This window comes from Mus musculus, chromosome 15, assembly GCF_000001635.26.
Source record: "Mus musculus strain C57BL/6J chromosome 15, GRCm38.p6 C57BL/6J".
Taxonomy (NCBI): domain Eukaryota; kingdom Metazoa; phylum Chordata; class Mammalia; order Rodentia; family Muridae; genus Mus; species Mus musculus.
Window position 1 is genome coordinate 39,186,177 of NC_000081.6, and position 20,323 is coordinate 39,206,499.

Below are 20,323 nucleotides of genomic sequence, written 5' to 3' on the forward strand. Positions count from 1 at the left end.
GTGGACTCCTCACTATGTAGATAATTAGCTGGTCATCCATCAACGATGTACAGGAAACATTTTGTTCAGGATGAAGATATTTGTTCTGGTGATGATGTACAAATGAAAGCTTCTAGCTCCATACAGTTAATGAATATTTTAAATGAGCTAGTATAACTGAGGAGCCCAATTTTTAGTATTTAACTTTGTGTAATATAGTTATGAATGAATAGAAATTTAAATTTAGCTCTTTGTGGTTATTGTAGCTATGACTAGAGCTATTATTTCAGACAACACAGCAATATTAATCTCAGAATATTATGAGTTTAAATAGAATAATTAGCAAGATAGGAAAAAACCCAACAGTCTGATAAATGCCCTTTTGTCATTATTGAGATAAGGACTAAGAAAAAAAGATAAGGTCTTTGTTGTTATTGAGATATGTAGCCCAAGGTGGCTTTGAACTCAGTGTCCTCCTGCCTTTGCCTCCTGAGTGCTGGGACTGCAGGTTGCAGTCATCATGCCCGGCTATCAGCGATATTGTAATGTGACCTAAAAGGCAGTTTGTATGCACCCCTTGAATGATGGTGTCTAAACTTCTTAGTACAGATTATAAGATAGTTTTGTCTCTCTTAGTTTCCATCCTCATTAGCACCATACAAGATAATTAGCAACTTCCTGTAGTCATTTTGTTTCTCTATTTAATATCATTTTCTTCTTGGTTCTAAAGATCCAATTGAGAGGGATGGAGAGATGGCTCAGCAGTCAAGAGCACTCAACCCAGTTTTGATAGTCCACAAACTATCCATAACTCAAGTTCCAGGGGTTGTGATACTCTGTTCTGAACTCCGCAGACAGCAAGTGTCGGCATGGTGCACGGACACCATGCAGGCAAAATACTCATACACATACAATAAATAAACCTGAAATTAAAAAAAAATTCACCTGAAAATCTCCCTAGTTTGGATGTCTGTAGTTAGATATAGTTAGATGTCTTGTAATGGATATAAGCTCATTGTATGTTTGCTAACACTTATAGATGCCTCTCTTAGCACACATGCTATGATGAACTGTAAGTCTTTACATGAGTTTTATACTAGACTGAGAGCTTTCTGAGGGTAGCCGCGTATATACTGTTCTCATCAGTTCCTGAGATGTGCTTAGTGAATGAATAGCACATTTCAAATATATCAACTAATGATTATATTTGACTTATTATGTTTGAATAGAAGAGAATCTTACCTATCTTGGGGAGGCCTATTATTTTATAATAGAAAAATGGAAACCTTTGAATTTTAATGGCTTTCTCAAAATGATTGACATAGAGATAATTTTCTCAATAATAAATATATAAATAAATACAGCTTGTAAACAACTTATTTTTCTTCTTTTTGACAGTGAGACAAACTAAATTTCCCTTGATGAGTATGATAAAGACCAATAAACTGGGTTCTTCTTGGTTCTTTCTCTGCCAACCCTTCCCCTTGTGGGAAACCACAGGGCTCTTTTCTATCTCCCTTTCAGTTTAGTGTTATATGACGCTAATCAGGGAGATAGTGCGGTAATTAGGAATGCAGTACCATCAGGACAGGCTGATAGTAAGCTCTGCATCTCCTTTCATCAGATCGTGGATGTGGTTTCTTGAATTTCATGGTGTCTGGCAGAATAAGGGACATGGACGAAAGCAGTTGGATCAGGCACCATCTAGATAAGACTAATTCGATCCTTGCAGGCAGAAGGAGGCATCTGAGACAGCAGCCAGTCACACAGTAGAAGATGAATCCCCTAGACCTGCTCTCTTTTACGCTGCTAACAACACAATACCACATTCTGGGTGAGTCAGAAAGAGGGTGAGTCAGAAAGAAAGCAGGTTTATTTTTTTACTTGCAGTTCTGGCCCAAGGTAAAGAGGGGCCGTAGCTAGTGATTGGCTTCTTGCTGGAAAAGTGACAAAGGCATAGACTATCACCTGGTAAGAGACAGACAGTACGTGAGACCTAGACAAAGTGGCAGACTCACTCTTGAGATAATCCATTTATCAACCCATGTATCAACCCATTAATCAAATGAGCAGATCAGCCCATTCTCGAGGGCAACTGTAATCACCCTGTACAGGCTCCACCTGTTGTTAGCCTATAATAGGGATTAAATTGCAACACCAATTTCGGAGGAGACAGACACCGTCTGTCTGTGAAAGCTACACTTGCATGGGGTGTTTGGGTTGCAGGCCACTCTAAGCTTTGCTCAAAACTTCCATGACTATTTTCCATATGCTTTAATGCAGACAAGTGGCATCTTTTCCTTGTCACAAGTTGATTGTCAGCATTTCGTGTCAGGCTTATGCTGATGACGTCTGTGACTTAGATGATTCTCTTTCACACCCCGGAGCAGTGGGGGTTTGGTACATTTTTTTTTTTTTATTTGCCACAAATCTTCATTGGGAGACAGGTTCAGTATTTCTAGTATCCTTATTAGTTATTTGCAAATAACTAATGTTATTAAAATTTTGTTCTGTGGGAGAGCATAATCCAGTCAGAGTCATTAATTCTTTTCTAATGAAGAATTAATTTTATTTTAAATATCTAGTAACTATGATATTTACTGGATGGTTAGGGCATAGGAATACACTGTTTGAATTTCTATAACCATTACATATGGTGCATCTGAACCTGGTTGACATTCTGCCAAATTTAACATGATAATATAATATAATATATATATATAGTGATGCTTTGGGGATGGAAGTAGTTAATTATGATAAAAACTGAGCAGCAAATTAAAGCAGGACTGTCCTTGGGAAAGTGGGATAGTATCAGACATTTTATCTTTGATCACCTTGACCACACATTTGCTTCTTTTACTTTATTATTTATTATTATTATTATTAAACATTTTAAGTTAAGGGAGATTCCCTAACTAGAACCTAAGCACATATTCTTCGTAACTCCTGGCATCTAACAAATAGGATAAAATAGTTGCATTTAACGTAACACACTCTCTGATCACTAACACTTAAAATGTTTATATATATATATATATATATATATGTGTGTGTGTGTGTGTGTGTGTATATATACACACATATATATATATCTCACATAAACATTAAGCAATAGAGCATAGTGATTCAGCTTGGTTTTCTTTTCTTTGTAAAGAAAAAAGATAATGACTATATATAATATATACATTACCCTTAAAGGCTTTAACAGTTTTATTATTTTAATATTTGTTTATTCATAATTTATTTATATGGACATTTTTTGTATGTGCACCACTTGCATGCCTGGTGTCGTGAAGACCAGAAGATGGCACTGGATTCTCTGCCACTGAAGTAAATGGATGGTTGTGAGCTGCTATGTGGGTGCTGGGAACAGAACTGAGGTTCTCTGACAGAGCAGCCTGTCCTCTTTAAGACGGATCCATATCTTCAGGCCACTTTATTATTTTTAATTATGTGTATGTGTGGATGTCTGTGTATTGATGTGTGGATATGAGTTCAGCTGCTCAAGGAGGCCCGAAGAGTACACTGACTCCTCTGCAGCTGGAGTGATAGGGAGTTGTGAACTTTTCTCCATGGGTGCTGGGAACAGAACTTGGATCCATTGCAAGAGAAGGATGCACTTTCAACTGAAACTCTGAGCCATCTGCCTAGGTTGTTTCTTACCTGTAAACTAGAATGATACAATGTTTCCCCCTAGAAAGTTAAAAAAGGTGAAATCGTCAATATTGCTTACTCAACTGAGGGAAGCTTAATGTTTTCCTGAAACTGTTGGTATCCTTGTTTAATAAATGGCATCCAAGTTAGAGATTCTTATTTTCCTTACAAAAATACTAAGAACAATATTTTTAGGCAGGTCTGGTGGGCACATTCCTCTAATGCCAGTATGGTGGATGCTAAGGCAGGAAGTACACAATTTCAAAGCTAGCCTGACACACATGAGAGACACCATTAATCAATCAATAAATGAATAAAATAGAAAAGGAAGAAAAAGAAGCATTCTATGTTTCATGGTCAATTTCACATTCATATATTCTTAAGTAAATCCTAGTTAACACAGTTTCTCCAGAGGTATTCCAGCATATAGCATTAAGAAGTCTTTATTTTTAAAAGAATTAACATGCCATTATTACCCTAAATTATTTCCTTATTATGATCAGATACTTGCTGGATAAATTTCTAATTCTGTCACATAAATTCACATCCCTGATATTTATTCTCCTCTAATTTAGTGTCTAAATGAAGTTAAACAACCACCTTCCCATTGCTGATCTCTTAAATCGTAACTAAAATATCAAAACTACAGATTCCTCCCTCCCCATCTCTTCTTTTTTCTTGCCATATATTTATTGGAAAAAAATCCAAACAACTGGATTTATGGTCCTGTAGAATGTGCTCTAGTGTCCTACAGGTTATATTCCCATGGTGTTATCTGTTTCTCTGTCTTCTCAGTTCCCTATAAATTAGTAGGTATATCTAAAAAGAAAGCTAGGCATTTGTATGATAAGCAGTGTTGCTCAAGATGTAGTCCTGAAAGGGGACAAGCTGGTCTAGGGAGAGCAGGACTTCTGCTCCAGCTTGCACCCTGGTCAGTGGGAATAACTGCTCTAAACTGGCAGGTGGTTTGTCCTAAGAAGCCCTGTTTAGGACAATGACCTGAGTTCTCCGGATACCTTTCAGGTTCTGGAGGAGATTATAAAATATTTCTGGAGGATGCCCCAGTTACTCTCTCTTTGTGGATTTCAGCTTTGAAGGGGAGTGAGAGAGGTTAGATGCCCTCGCCTTTTAGACAGACGTTCCCTGATTATCAGGCCTACATGCAGAGGTAGGTTAGTGATGCACAGTAGGGAGACAGATGCAAAGTGAAGGCAGAGATGTCAGGCTTTCACACTGCTCTTCCTTCCCTTGTGAGTTCAAGTAAGTTGTCAACAGGGTTTTGTTTGTTTTGTTTTTTGAGCCAGTGTTTCTCTATGTAGTCATGGCTGTCCTGGAACTCACTCATTTAGACCAGGCTGACCTCAAACTCACAGAGATTTGCCTGTGTCTGCCTCCTAGTTCCTCTCATATCTTCTTCATCTCTCTACCTACTCGAATCTATGCCCCCCCCTTCCCTCTCCCTTTAAACAAAAACAACAAAAAACAATCAAGAAAGACATAGACAAACACACTCAACCTGGCCAATCTCAGCCTCTGTTCATTCACATGTGCATTAGTCCTTTTGTTTATGGAGGACACAGTTTCCTTGGAAACATCCATCTTCTCTGGTTCTTGCAATCTTTCCCTTTTCTCTTCATCATAGGTCCTGAGACCCGAGGTGAAGGTTTGATGAAAAGGCATCCCATTTAGACTGAATGCTCCAAAATGCAAGTGCAGGTTTGAAATGTCTGTTAGAATGCATGCCCGCTTGACTATTTTTAGAAGGTCAGCAGATGTTGGTACTTAGTTGATACTGAATGCCTGGATCCTTTTTTAAATTAACAGTTTAAAAATTATTTCTGACATAAAATTCATGTTTTTAAATCTGTGTATTCAAAGTTTTAAGATATTCAGTTAAAACAGTAAGTTAAACTTAGATGTAGCAACATTTAACATTGTCTTTATGTTTACAAATGTGCTTCCTGATTTCTAGGCAGGAAGAAAAAGAGGAAACTTTATAAAGCTATAAATGAAAGATGATTGCAATATTATTGTCCCAAGACCTTTTAATATAATAGCTGCATGCATTTTACACTGTGATAATTGTTAATTAACCTCTCATAGTGCTAAATACACAAGTAATTAATAAACTTACACTAAAATCCAGTAAAGTTTTTATTATATTTTGCTCGTGAATCTCAATAATGAAACTATACCAATCTTTAGTTTCTTTTCTAGGAGCAAACAATGTATTTTTTTCTGTTGCTGAGTCTTTGGTCACTACTAATAATGTACTATTGTTTTAATTTAGAAAGATACTTTAGTCTTATAAGCAATAGCCAGGCTCTCTGAGCTGCTTTTCTAATAATGTTGATTAGCATTGGATGAACTGGTCATATTCTCCCACTCAATTTCTAGTCAAAAAATAGTATTTGTTGTCATTTGACAACTGGCAAAGATTACCAGTCAGCTGTGGCTACTGCACTCTCTGACTCACCCAGGATTTAAACCATGACCTTGGCCTCATTATCATGCTGTTATAATCTACTGAGAAAAATAGCTACAGAAATAAATTCTGAAACCAAGAAGTAAAAAAAAAAAATCTATTTGTGTCTCCACTTGTAAATCAGGGTGCATCTGTGAACTTTGAGTAATTCTATTGGCAGGTGTTTTAGATATGAATAAAGAAATGAATGCAGGATATGCTTCTGAAAGTTGAAGCCTATCAAGTCAGTTTTCTACCTAAAAACTCCCACAGTATAATGATTATAAGACAAGTGTAGATTCTTCACCAAGACACACAAGCTAGAACATAATCTTACCATCACCCATTTTAATACTACCATTTGCTATGTAATTCTGTGCTCTCTATACTCCAGGAATTCTCTCATATCTTGTAGCTGTTCGTGTACCTATTCAGCATACATATACTGAGCTGCTGTACTACACCAGGCACTTTAACAGGCCCTTGGAGAAACATGAAGAAAGTGCATTCCTTGCTATTAAAGAAGTTCATGGTTCAGTTGAGGATGTAGACAAGGAAATTGGTAAGGCATACTGCAACACATGCTATCTATAAGCAGGATATGCACATTGGTAAGAGAGCCTGGGGCAAATAGATGGAAGGAGAAAAAGGCTGAGAATATTGCAGACATACAACTGAAAAGGTAGGCCAAACCGAGAGAAAAGCATTTGAAAGTTGTAGACATCAGAGGGCCAGAAGATTGTCACAGAACAGGGGATGTGTCCACCAACAGTAGGTAAAGACAGAGATGCAGCCAGGACCTGAAACAAAGTTAGTTTCTTTGCATTCATTTCCTCTTCTTTTTCAGATTGCCTTTTCAGGTTCTCAAGTCCAGTTCAAGTCAGTAATGATAAATCTTCTTCTCAGAAAGCAATTAACTGAATACTTGTTGAGGCACCCACCTATGAGCCATGTATTATTCTAGGTGCTTGGGATATATTAGTAAAATTCCTCATATTGTAGTAGATGGAAGTGCACATTCAATGATAAGCTGAAGTGAAAGTCCTTCAATTTACAGTGAGGATACAGTCATCAGAGGGAAGCAAGTACTGGGGGGGGGGGGGGGAAAGGGGAAGGAGGTTGGAGGGATGGGGGGTGGGGCTCTGAAAAGGGTATTAGCTGGGTAAATGTGACAGTGAAAGGAAGCAATAGTGCGATGGAGGCATGGGAGTAGCATGGGAGCACTAACCAGGTGGTGAGGCGGCCCCTGCAGAGCAGCTATGAGTTCATTGGTACTGCAGACAGGAGAGAGCCATCTCACTATTTGACCTGCGTGGTGCTGAGTTGTTTTAGGATGCTTGCTCATTATCTGCCCATGTGGTGCTGGGGACTGAATCCAGGGATGCACACATTCTGACTGTTTTAGTTGCTTTTCGGTTGCTGTGATAAAACACCATGACCAAAGCAATTTATAAAAGAATTTATTTGGGCTTATGATTCCAAAAAAGGTAACAGTCAGCCATAGTGCTAAAGTACAATGGGGAGCAGCAGGCATGGCATAGGAGCAGGGAACAAAGATAGTTTTTATTGAAAGTAGAGAGGAGAGAGAGAGAGAGAGAGAGAGAGAGAGAGAGAGAGAGAGAGAGAGAAAGAGAGAGAGAGAGACCACAGTGGAGATAGGGTGAGACTAAACAGTCTCTAAGCAGCCTCCAGTGATATACTTCCTCCAGTGATATACTTCCTCCAGTGATATACTTCCTCCAGTGATATACTTCCCCCAGTGATATACTTCCTCCAGTGATATACTTCCTCCAGTGATATACTTCCCCCAGTGATATACTTCCTCCAGTGATATACTTCCCCCAGCAAGACTGTACATCTTAAACCTTCCCAAACAGCACTACTAATTGGGATTAAGCATTTAAAGACCTGAGCTTATGCCTCTTCAAATCCTACTTCAGGTACCAATTTCTGTTTTAGTTTGTGTCTCTGTTACTATGATAAAAGTCTGACAAAAGCAACTTTAAGACTTGACTTATGGGTTACAGACTATCATCAGGGAAGCCAAGGCAAGAACTCATAGCAGGAACCAGGAGGCAGGAACTAAAGCAGACACCATGGAGGAATGCTGTTTACTAGTTGGCTCTGCTTGCTTTCTTATAAAACCCAGAATTCCTGCCCAGGGCTATCATTTCCCATAATGTCCTGGGCCTTCTATATCAATCATAAATCAAGAAAACACACCCTCACTTCTTACAGTTTATTTTGATAGAGGCAATTCCTTAGTTGAGATTCTCTCTTCCCAGGAGACCTGAAGGGTTTGTGTCAAATTGACAAAACTAACAAGAACAAGTGACCAACTACCAAGCCACATAACACAATCCAGAGTGCTTCTCATGCAGTGCTGCAAGACAGAATCATCTAGAGCTGTCGGGATAAGCTGTAGACTAACAACCATCTATCCACAGTAGAGCAGAAGTGATTCTGAGTCTTGTGAGGTATCCTTGTGAGGTATCCAGATTTCATGGCAGAATACTGAGGCCTTAGTACATGACAAGAATGTGATTATTTTATAGTTTTATACTTCAGGTATGCCTCCTAATACTTACCTAGTAGATTATAAATAGTTCTTATCATTATGCAAAATGAGAGTTCACAGACTCACAGGGGTTATAAACCTACAGGAACCCAAATTCAGTAATAACAGACAGTTACTTCTAAAATTAAGCAAGAACATTGCATTTTGAATCTACTACAAATGTGTTCACCTACTGAGAGATATGTCCAAGCAAAATAGAATTCCATATATGACAAAGTAAGATACGACTAACATTTCAGGTAAACACAAACTAGAATAAAACGGACATCTCTAAGATCCATATTTTGGGAAAACCAAGCCTTGTGACAATATTTCATTTCATTATGAGCATAGCAACCTTATCTTAAATTGAGTGACTACTTTAAAAGTAGATCACCTAGGCTACAACCCATTTTAAAGCTCTATATGATATACATCATGTATATATCTCTCTGTATGATATAAAAGTGCCAAACTTTCACTTTGTAAAGGTACTTGACTAATGACAGCTGATTTTATGTACTTCCACTTCTAAGAATTTCCTTTAATAAGAAAAACTCACTTGTAGCAAAAGACTACAACAGCAGAATAAAACATATGCAGCAGCAACAACAAACCGCCAAACAACAGAGAATCCTAGTCAGCCCATTCACACTCCTATATCAGTTGTGGCATAGATTCAGGTTCATGCCTACTAGGTTTCAAGTACTGGCACTGTCTTGTCCAGGGAGACGAAGGGGTGGGACAGGGAAACAGACCTCAGAACACTGTATGACTGGCAGAAAATAATGTAGGTCCCAGAAGGTGACTGTCTGCTGCAAATGAACCCACATTTCCCCAATCTGAATAACTGCTTTCAAGTTCACATTTAACATATTTGAAATAACTAAGCTATTTTAACCTCAGAATCTTCAGACTCAGCAGTGTTTGTGTATTCTGGGTTCTGATCCTGTTGGGATGATGATGTTGGCTGGGTTTTGAAGGATGGTATTTTTAAAAATGGAAACAGAAATAAGGTGGAACACTAGTATTTATAGTTCTATCGTCTCATTTAAAGGGAGATTTACCGTGTTCTGGCGGTTTGTGTTTCCTAGGTTAAAGCTGTACGTATACCAACTGTTTGGTAACAGCCATGCATGACAAGAAAGGAGTGTGTGTATAATAAAACTTAGCATTTGAATTTTAGGTAACAGACTCAATTTTCTTTAGAAGTGTTTTCTTCCTTAGAATATATGGCCCCCAACCTTTGCTAGACATTAGTGGTCTGGGGTATTTTCAAAGTGTATCCACGACTAAGGTCTAAGTTCTAGAAGCTGATCCATTTGCTCTAGGGTTAGGTTCAAGTATTTTAAAGTGACCCACGTTTTCGTGTCTTAACTTTAAAAACCATGCATGATAGTCTTAAATTATACTTAGTTTCTAGAGTCTGGCTCCAGCTCTATTATTTACCATACTTATACATCTTCTGATCTTGGTCTTCAATTTCCTATTGATGAGGCTGGATTAGAGATTTATAAAAATTCTTCAACTGTAAAACACTTAAATCAATTGGGCTAATATGATCTCATTTGGTTTGCACAAAGCAGTGAAAGCTAATTTGGATTATGAATCCGGTTGAAAACAGGTGAATGGTAGTAGCAATGAACAGTAGTAATAATAATATGAAACAAAACATAAGCAAACGTTTCCATTTTTTTCTTTCTAGTTACAAAGGATGGGAGAAAAACAATATAGATATTTCAGCTTAGAAATCACAAGAGACATGTAGTGCCGCTTTGTCTGTTCCCAGTTCTCTCAAACTGAGACTAGTCAGATGGTACCTGGGGAACAAAGGAGGGAGAGAGCTTACTACACGTAAATACAATACAAACCCCGAAGGTTTTACTCACCAGCCTATAACCTGGCCTAGTACTAAGCAGTGCGAGTGTGGAAGGCGTGGTAGGGGTGTGTACATACACACGCACGAACACTGTAACCTTGCTAACCAAGCACCTGTCTAGTGGCAGGAAGAGGAAGAGGGGGTGATCCAGATCACCTCAGCTGGCTCGCCCCGCCCCGAGGGAGAGCTGTCTGGGCTGCGCTGGGCTTCTCTGAGAGCCCGCGCCGGTGGTGGCCACCTCCCTCCTATTGGAGTCGGTTTTCTTCTGTTCTTTGACTGAGCCTGTCTCCAGGCTTTCTAAAATCAGGCTAACGCTCCAATAACGACTCTTCTCTAGATTAGAGTGACCGGCAGAAAGGGGCTGAACGGCCCGATTCCTCCGGGGACGTGATCTGACCCTTTCCCTCTTACACCTTCCAATCGCCTCGGGCAAACCGCCCCAGCATCCTGTCTTCTGTACCTCTCCGTGCAGCGGGTACCGACAACCCAGTTTTCCAGAACTTCCGCACTCCCGCCCAGGTCCTTTCCACTCCCTCAGGCTCTTCCCCGCTGCGAGTCCCGGGCCGCTGACACCGCAGGGACACCCACCTGCTCCGATCTTCCCTCGTCCAGGGTCCAGTACCCCGCCCGGGACAGCTCGGGGGGCGCCCGGTCCCTCAGGCTCGGCGCCAGCCACCTGAGATCCTCCCGCCCCCACCGCCCACAGCCCCGCACCCCGGGGCGCCCGCTCCCTCGCCGCCCTGCTCCTCACAGCTCCCCGCCCCGCCCCAGCCGTTAGCAGGGTCCGGGGCGAGCGTCGGCCGAGTCCGGGCCTGGGCGGTTCGCAGGGGACACGGGCCCGGCGGGAAGAGTCGGCGAGGCAGAGGCGGCGCGGGCGAGTGCACCTAGCGGGCCCGCCGCGCCGACTCCGCGGACACTGGGGGCGGCGGCGGCGGGACCCCGGGCGGGCGCGTGATGAGGCGCGGCGGGCGGCCGGCCCCGCGGCGCGCGCGAGCTCACTTGGGTCCGGGCGTTGGCAGCCGCGGGCCGCGGGCCGGAAGATCGGCCGTCTGGGGCCGGGGTGGGGGCTGGGGTCCCCTGCCGCAGCCCGCGCCTCGTGGTTCCCGGAGGGGTCCTCCCTCGCGGAGCCCCGGAGCCCGGTGACGCGCCAGCCGGCGGGACGGCCGCTCTCGCCGCCTCCGGGCGCTCGGGGCGAGTTCCCGGGACTCCCCAGGGGTCGGGCTCGCGGGCAGCGCTTCCCGCTCCGCTCCGCCGCCGCGCCGGACACTCGCGCCCCGGCCCGCGGCCGCCTCCCTCCAGTCACCCCACCCTCAGCCGTCCCCGCCACCTTACTCCACCGCCCTCCCCCGCCGCTCCGCGCACTCGGCGTCGGGGCCTCCAGCTCCTCGCTCCCGCGAACCGCTCACTTGGCAGCCCTTCGCCCCCGGGAAGAAGAAACATTTCCCCGAGCGCACTCCTCAGCCCTCCCCCCTCGGCCCTCCCCTCCCCCTGCCTTCTTTCCTGGGGGAGGGGGGCTGTCGCCTCGGATTGAAGGCCATTGATTTGTATGCATTTGTCCCAGCCCCGGAGGCTGCCCCAGCCGCCCGCGCCCGAGCCGCGGCTGCCAGCGGAGTTGCCTCCCTGCTTCCCTAGGGTGGTTCGGCTCCGCCAAACATGTCGGCTCCGCTCGGGCCCCGGGGCCGCCCGGCTCCCACCCCGGCGGCCTCTCAACCTCCTCCGCAGCCCGAGATGCCGGACCTCAGCCACCTCACGGAAGAGGAGAGGAAAATCATCCTGGCTGTCATGGATCGTCAGAAGAAAGAAGAGGAGAAGGAGCAGTCCGTGCTCAAGTAAGGACCCGGCTCCATCTTCCCGCCTCCCTCCCTGCCCTCCGCCCCCCTCGGCCGCTTCCCCGCGACCGCCCGCGCGCCGGGGATCGCCGCCTTTCCTCCCCGCCGGTGGCGCGGGGGCCACGAGGGCTGCGGCCCGCGGCCGCCAGGGTCGCTTTCTAGTTGTCAGCCGCGGGGGTGTGTGTCGCGGAGGGAGGGCGCCGAGGCCGGCTGAGGTGACGGTGGCGAGCTCGGGGAGGCGGCGGTTTCCCCGGCGCCCTCCGGCTTTCCCCGCGGGCCACTTCGGCTCCCGGGATGAGGCTGAACCCTGGCTCCTCGCGTCCCATTTCCTTTCCCGCCGCCCCCGCGCGGAGGCAGTGACTGGGGCAAGGAATCCAATATGGCCGTGCACAGGTGCTCCCGGGCCGGACCCGGGTGAAGCGCCCAGGCCCGGGGTGCCGGTGCCACCGGGGTCGCTCGTCCCGCGCCTGCGAGGGCCGGCTCCGTCCCCAGCCCCGGGAGGAGCTGCGCTGCCCACGGTCGCAGCGGACAGGAAGGCTGCGGGGCGGGCGAGGGGGCCTAAGCGCGGTCTCGTCTCGTCTCGGGTGGGTGTGCGGCCGCCGCCATCTTCCAGCCCCTCCCCCTCGGCGGGTGCTAACACCCTGCACTCTGCTGCTGTTCTTCCTGTTTGCAACTAGTAAATCTGTAGGATCCCGAGGAGACTCCACTTCCTACCATCGTGGCAGTTTGGGTTGCTCCCTGCTTGTGAAGTTCTACTATGTTTGCTCACAGTCCAGCCAGCGGGGTTTTGGCGAGGGTGGGAGGCGTGAAAGTAGCACCCAAGCATCGGTTTAGAGGCGGTGTAACTTCAGCACCAGGGAACTGTCCAGAATGAGTTTTCCTTTACTTTGGGATTCCTTGTCAGTGTAGCACTGTAGCTGAGATTGTTTCTACAGGTTTGCTTTTAAATGTTTTATGATTTTTTATATCTCGGTTGCTTCTGGAAAGTCATTGTCTGGATCTGTAAAGATCTGTAACCCTTTAATGTTTGTCCAAGTCGTTACTCACTATAAAAATTAACCTGTATATGCCTAAAGAGAGGGAGGGCAGTTCTCTTGCATGTCACCGAATACACTTTCCCATAATCGCTATAGAAACACACAACTAAAAGCGTTGACTTCCTCCTTGAAAAGAAATAGCTTACTGACCTTCACCACTTATTTTGAAAACAGGTTGTTGAATTCAGTATTTTTTTTTTTTACAAATGAAAACACACCTTGTCTAGATGTACATCTTCTCACATTTTAGTGAAGCAGATTTTACATAACCTATGGTAACAAACATATCAAATAGATATATATCTTTAAAAGATACAAGTTCTCACAAAATAATAAAAGAACAATTAGGAATTGCTTCAATACTAATTTTTAGGTTTGAATATTTACTAGGGAATTTGGCTTATTCATGGTCATAGGATAGGAATAAAAAGTTAAGAAATTTAATCAGTTTAAACTATGGAATAATAAAAATAGTTTTTAAAAAAGCTTTTTGAGCATACTCTAACTTTGCTCAACTTTAATCTATATACTAGTATGTGCTAAGATTCTGATCATTACGATTTATATTCAGATATATAAATTTACACTTCTTAATATAGTTGCTGAAAATCAGTGTTGCCAAAATGATGCTCAAATAAAATATGGCTTTATTTCTTTGACCTACATATTTAAATGGAAATGGGGTTTTATTTATAGTAAACTGAAGCATAGTGTTTATTGGCTAGTTAATCTTATGTAGTTTTTATTCACAGTTTCAATATATGGACATTTTAGTGACTGTTTGAGTACTGAACTACAAATTGCTCAAAATGAAGAGCGTATTTTACTGAATAGATGTTTAAAAAGGGTTTTCCAGGTCAAGTATATATGTGCACATCTCTAAGTAAACCTCCATATTTTGCAAATATATGTTTGTATATTTATTTCACTTTATTTAGCCAGACACAGTCTCTAAATATAGCTATATAATATGTGAAATCACATCAACGAGAAATATAGACTCAGATTTAAGTAGTTATTCACATAGTTTTAAATGTTCTTTAAAATGTTTTTGAAATGAGAGTGGACAAGGAAACTGAGAGTAAACTTTATAATAGTATTGCAGGAACAAGAGGCAAATCAGTTTGAAAAAATTTGACCATTTATTAAATAATATGTTTCCAGCCTTGGGTGTTAAATAACAAATATGCTGTGTAGAAAAAATAATCCTGATAGTTGTGTTTACTCTTTCTCTTGAAAATCTAGGACCATATATCAGCTCCTCACTAAACTGTCTGTCATTTAACTGAATGTTAGCTAGCATCTTTCCTGAGAGAAGGTCATAGGCACAGAGAAGTAAACTAAAATTCAAATTTGTATCTGCTACTCTTTAACTATCATAATAAAAATAAGTTTGATGTGTGAAGAAATTGAAGGCTGGATAAAAATATTTTGTGTGATCTGTGAGTCTCAGTATCCATACTAAATATTATTCAAAGTAAGATGTGTATACCCAAGGGATTCACAAGATGATATACTGGAATACAAGAACAGATTAAACATATAGTCCCATCTTTGAAGAAAAAAAGACTAAGCCCCATTAATGCTTAGTATGGTCAGCTAATACTAACATGAATATAATTTATGAATAAATGCATACATTAAGAGATCATGCCTGAGATGTTTTCAATAAGAAAGGTGAGCCATCAAAACAAGTTGAGGCCACCACACTGAATTCTCTTTTAAGAGACTGAGTAATTAGAAATGATTCGTACTTCATTATCAGTGATTTCTTTAAGGCCCAGCTATGCATACATACCCAGGAAGTCTTCTGTCTATCAAACAATACTATCTTCCATGTGAATGAGGTACTGTATTTTTCAAAGCATTTTATATCCCACTAACCCCCTTGTTAATTACTAAAACAAAAGAAAACAAAAGTGCCCTTACATGAATTCCTGCAGCCGGTTCAGCCCTGAGCCTTGAGGAGTCACTGGTTATCTTGCTCCTTGGCATCTTAACACATAATAGGTACCTAGGAAGTAATGTTGAGCTGAACTACCATGCAAATGAAACAGTTCACTCATTCTGTGGAAAAAAGACGATTCATTGTTTTGAAAGAAAAACTATTTAGGGACTGTGTATTACCATTGTCTTTTGTTTTTATTTTATTTTGGTCTGACTAAAAATCAAGTAGAAAGGTATTCAGGAAATGTGTAATGTGGTTTTATTATGTTCGCAACATAGTCTTTTTATACAAAGTATTTTGAACACTTCTTCCTTCTCTTTCTCCCTACTTTTTTTTTTAAAATCTTTTCCGCTCTTTTCCTCCCTTTCTTTCATTTGATAGTGTCTTTCTGTGTAGCCCAGGTTGACCTTAAATGATTCTTCTGCCTCTGCCTTTCTAATCCCAAGTGCTGGGATGACCAGTCATTGAGCTACCACACCTATTTATGCTTTTCAGGAGATGTGTATTGTCTTTGTTCTCAGCTTGGGCTTTCTATTAATGTTGATAGGACAACATGTTCCTCAAATCGAAAGAATAAAGCACATCCATGACAGATTAAGTTAACAAGTACATACTGTATACACATATGAGGAGTTATAAATGTTTTATTGTACTTAGTTTAATTCATTTATTTATGCTTGAGACAGGGTATTGCTTTGTAGCCCTGGCTTGTTTGGAATTTGGTACATAGACCAGACTGGCCTTAAAACTCAGAGATCCACCTGTCCCTGCCACCCAAGTGCTAGGCTAGTATTAAAGGTATATGCTACAGTTTCTGGCTAATGTTTTATTTTATTTTATTTTATTTTATTTTATTTTAGGACAGGGTCTTTCTACATAGCCCTGGCTGTCCTGGAATTAACTGTGTAGACCAGGCTGGCCTCAAACTCACACAGATCTGATCGATTCTGCCTCCCAAGTGCTGGTAATATCCATGTATGCGCCACCACATCCAGCTTAAATTTTTTAATAGTGCAATTTTATAAGTGGTTTCTGAAGTTAATTTACAATTTTTATTTAATAGATAATATATACTTTTGCTACAAAATATCTTATTTACCAATTTGCCTATGTGCAATTATTGTTACTAGAACATTTATTCTTTGCACGATAAAATTGAGGTACAAATATATATACTCATGTAACTAGATGTGTTTATATATTAGTGCTCATGCATGTATGTGTATTTGTGTACAAAGAAGTGCAAATGCGTCCTGCATTTTGGGAAATGAATTCCACACTGGGTTAAGTGTCAGTATCTGTCCCATTTGTTGAATGTTTCGAAATTTCTTGAACTAATGACATACTTTTAGATACTTTGGTTGTCTTTGTTTTCCACTGGAGACAGTACTTTGATACACTGTTTTTAATGTGGAGACTGTATCTTTGGGCTAAATTTTTAGAAATAAATTGTTCTTTTAATGAGTCAGTAAACTTCAATAAATACTACCAAATTTATTTTGGAAGAGGAAGTATGTATACCGAGGAGACTTTCCTACTTCCTTGCCAACTCCGTGTGTGGTAAGCTTGGTCAGAATTTCAGTAATAAATATGCCACTGTAGTTTAACTTGAAGTTTTCTTATTATTAATGATAGTGCAAGCGTTTTCTGCTTGTTTAGGATCATTTATATTTCCTTTACTGTTGGTAATTTTTCTAATATTTACGTCTGCCTGTCTGCTCATTTGTCTATGTATGTCTCGCTCTACCATAGCACACCAGATAAATGAACCATAAAGATGTTTGAATAAAGATGACCATTTCAAATATCCGTTGCTCTTGCCAAAGATGAAAACCTTCAATTTTTAAGGATTCAACTGTATTTTAACAGTTGCTTGGCACTTTATAAGAAAGTGTCTAGTGAAATTTTAATATATACTCTGTACATTAAAATAGAAGAACAATTAATAGTATTTTCCACGTGACAGTACATTTTTTTTAAGTCTTTTTTTTTTTTTTTTGGTATTTCGAGACAGGGTTTCTCTGTGTAGCCCTGGCTGTCCTGGAACTCACTCTGTAGACCAGGCTGGCCTCGAACTCAGAAAATCCGCCTGCCTCTGCCTCCTGAGTGCTGGGACTAAAGGCGTGCGCCACCACCGCCCGGCGACAGTACATTTTAATAAAGGGATAGTTACACTGTGTGAACAAAGAGATACTGGAGGCTAATGTGATGGACCAACTGAGTTGTTACTTGACACTGACTGATTAAGAAGTGTCTTAATTTAACTTAATTCGTGCTTAAAGGATGAACCTCTCTAACGTTCCTCATCCATACTAGAAGAACTAGATTGGTAATTACAGACTAAGTTTCCCAGAGTATGCAGGTATGCAGTAGGTGATCATTTTTGTTAGCTGAGTCTAGACCACACTCTTTAAGGCTTAAAATGTTTAAATAACATTTCTAAGTAAATTTTTCCTATTTTCTAAAAATTGAGAGATTTGTTTTTCGTCTAGTAGAAAGTTAAACTGTTTAGAGGAACTTTTAAATAAGCATAGGATTGTGGTCAGAGCACAGGATTGAAGAGAGAGAACATGAGGACTTGAAACCAGTTTCCTTAGCAGTCTTCATTCTTAAGAAGTCTGGGGCCTAAGGGATAACAGTGAAAAGAACACGGATACCAAATTCTGCTGCCAAGCGGATGTAAGTGACTATTTTGTGGAGGCTACTTTGTGATTCTCCTTTGTGATTAGTTTCCATTACAGTATTGAACCAAGTATGCGCGGACTCGTCTTATTCCTATTACAAGAAAAGTCTTGCTAGATTAAGCTAGTTCTGAAGCCTGGTTATTAGAACTTAGAATGTTCATCTTCAAATTGTCACTCAGAAAGCTCAGTCTTTGTATCACTGCATCTTTCTTATCCTTCTGATCTTACCTTCAAACATGCATGTTTAGAGAGTCCTTCTCTGACCCTGGCTTTTAACCAGGTTTCCTTTTAAATTCTTATTAGAGTATTTCCTATGTTTCTCTACTGTCTGTCTATTCTGCTAGAATATAAACTTTCATAGAGGAAACATTTTCATTTAGAGAATAATTAAAAGAAAAAGATTGCTCTGTAATAGTAAACTTATTTCTGAAATAAAATGTAACTTAAAAATGTATGCCCAGTTTACTTGGAAGTTGACATATATAAAGCGGCTTGTATACTTTTTGATTTGCACAAATTGCAATTATTTTAAACCCAAGCTCGACCATTTTCACTGGAAAATAGAAGATTGTGATTATATATTATTTTAAAATGCAATCAACTTGGGAATAAAGGAAAATTTTGATTTCAAATTTACTTTTTGACCATTAATAAGTGTGTGTGTAGCAGAACTGAATAATAGGTGTTAGGCATGTATTCCCAGGCCTTTAAAAATAGTAGATAATTAGCTAATTTATTTTCTGTGCATGAATGTATGACTATTGGTACACATGTGTCACAGTACATATATTTAAAGTCAAAGAACTACTTTTGAGAACTATTTTCTGCCACCTAATGAGTTTTGGGGAACAAGTTTAGGTCATCAGATCTTCTTTGTACAAATGTCCTATTTGCTAGAAGTTTCTATTTGAGCTTGAAGCAAAAAGATCATGAGCATGTGTCCTTGTTATATGTTGGAGCATCTTCTGGGCATATGTCCAGGAGTGGTATAGCTGGGTCCTCTGGTAGTACTATGTCCAATTTTCTGAGAAACCACCAGATTGATTTCCAGGGTGGTTGTACCAGCTTGCAATCCCACCAGTAGTGGAAGAGTGTTCCTTTTTCTCCACATCTTCTCCAGCATCTGCTGTCACCTGAGTTTTTGATCTTAGCCATTCTGACTGGTGTGAGGTGGAATCTCAGGGTTGTTTTGATTTTCATTCCCCTGATGACTAAGGATGTTAAACATTTCTTTAGGTGCTTCTCAGCCATTCAATATTCCTCAGTTGTGAATTCTTTGTTTAGCTCTGTACCTCATTTTTAATAGAGTTATTTGAGTCTCTGGAGTATAACTTCTTGAGTTTTTTTGTATATATTGGATATTACCCCTCTATTGGATGTAGGATTGGTAAAGATCCTTTCCCAATCTGTTGGTTCCCGTCTTGTCTTATTGACAGTGTCCTTTGCCTTATAGAAGCTTTGCAATTTTATGATGTCTCATTTGTTGATTCTTGATCTTAGAGCATAAGCCATTGATGTTCTGTTCAGGAATGTTTCCTTATGCCCATGTGTTCGAGGCTTTCCCCCACTTTCTCCTCTATTAGTTTCAGTGTATCTGGTTTTATGTGGAGGTCCTTGATCCACTTTAACTTGAACTTTGTACAAGGAGATAAGAAAGAATTGATTTGCATTCTTTTACATGCTGACCTCCAGTTGAACCAGCAAAAAAAACAAAACAAAACAAAACAAAAAAAACTCCAATGTATAACAAGGACACATGCTCCACTGTGTTCATAGCTGCCTTATTTATGATAGCCAGAAGCTGGAAAGAACTCAGATGTCCTTCAACAGAGGAATGGATACAGAAAATGTGGTACGTTTACACAATGGAGTACTACTCAGCTATTAAAAACAATGAATTCTTAGGCAAATGGATGGAGCTAGAAAATATCATCCTGAGAGAGGTAACCCAGTCACAAAAGGACACACATGGTACGCATTCACTGATAGATAAGTGGCTTTAGCCCAAAAGCTCAAATACGCAAGATAAAATTCACAGACCATGTGAAGCTCAAGAAGGAAGACTAAAGTGTGGATGCTTCAGTCCTTCTTAGAAAGGGGAACAAAATACTCACAGAAGGAAATATGGAGACAAAGTGTGGAGCAGAGACTGAAGTAAAGGCCATCCAGGGACCGCCTCACCTGAGGATCCATCTCAGATACAGTCACCAAACCCAGACACTATGTTGGATGCCAAGAAGTGCATGCTGACAGGAGCCTGATATAGCTGTCTCCTGAGAGGCTCTGCCAGAG

At 41.2% G+C, this 20,323-nt stretch overlaps 1 protein-coding gene across 3 annotated transcripts in view; it reads left to right on the forward strand.

Moving 5' to 3' along the window:
• Nucleotides 1–12,109: 12,109 nt before the first annotated feature.
• The window catches only part of Rims2 (regulating synaptic membrane exocytosis 2), a 486,087-nt gene continuing 477,873 nt past the window's right edge, over nt 12,110–20,323 (forward strand). For all 3 annotated transcript variants that reach the window (NM_053271.2, NM_001256382.1, NM_001256383.1), the window contains exon 1: nt 12,110–12,362. In NM_053271.2, coding sequence (NP_444501.1) covers nt 12,187–12,362 — 176 coding nt within the window. In that variant the 5' untranslated portion in view covers nt 12,110–12,186. The remainder of the gene's footprint in view (nt 12,363–20,323) is intronic.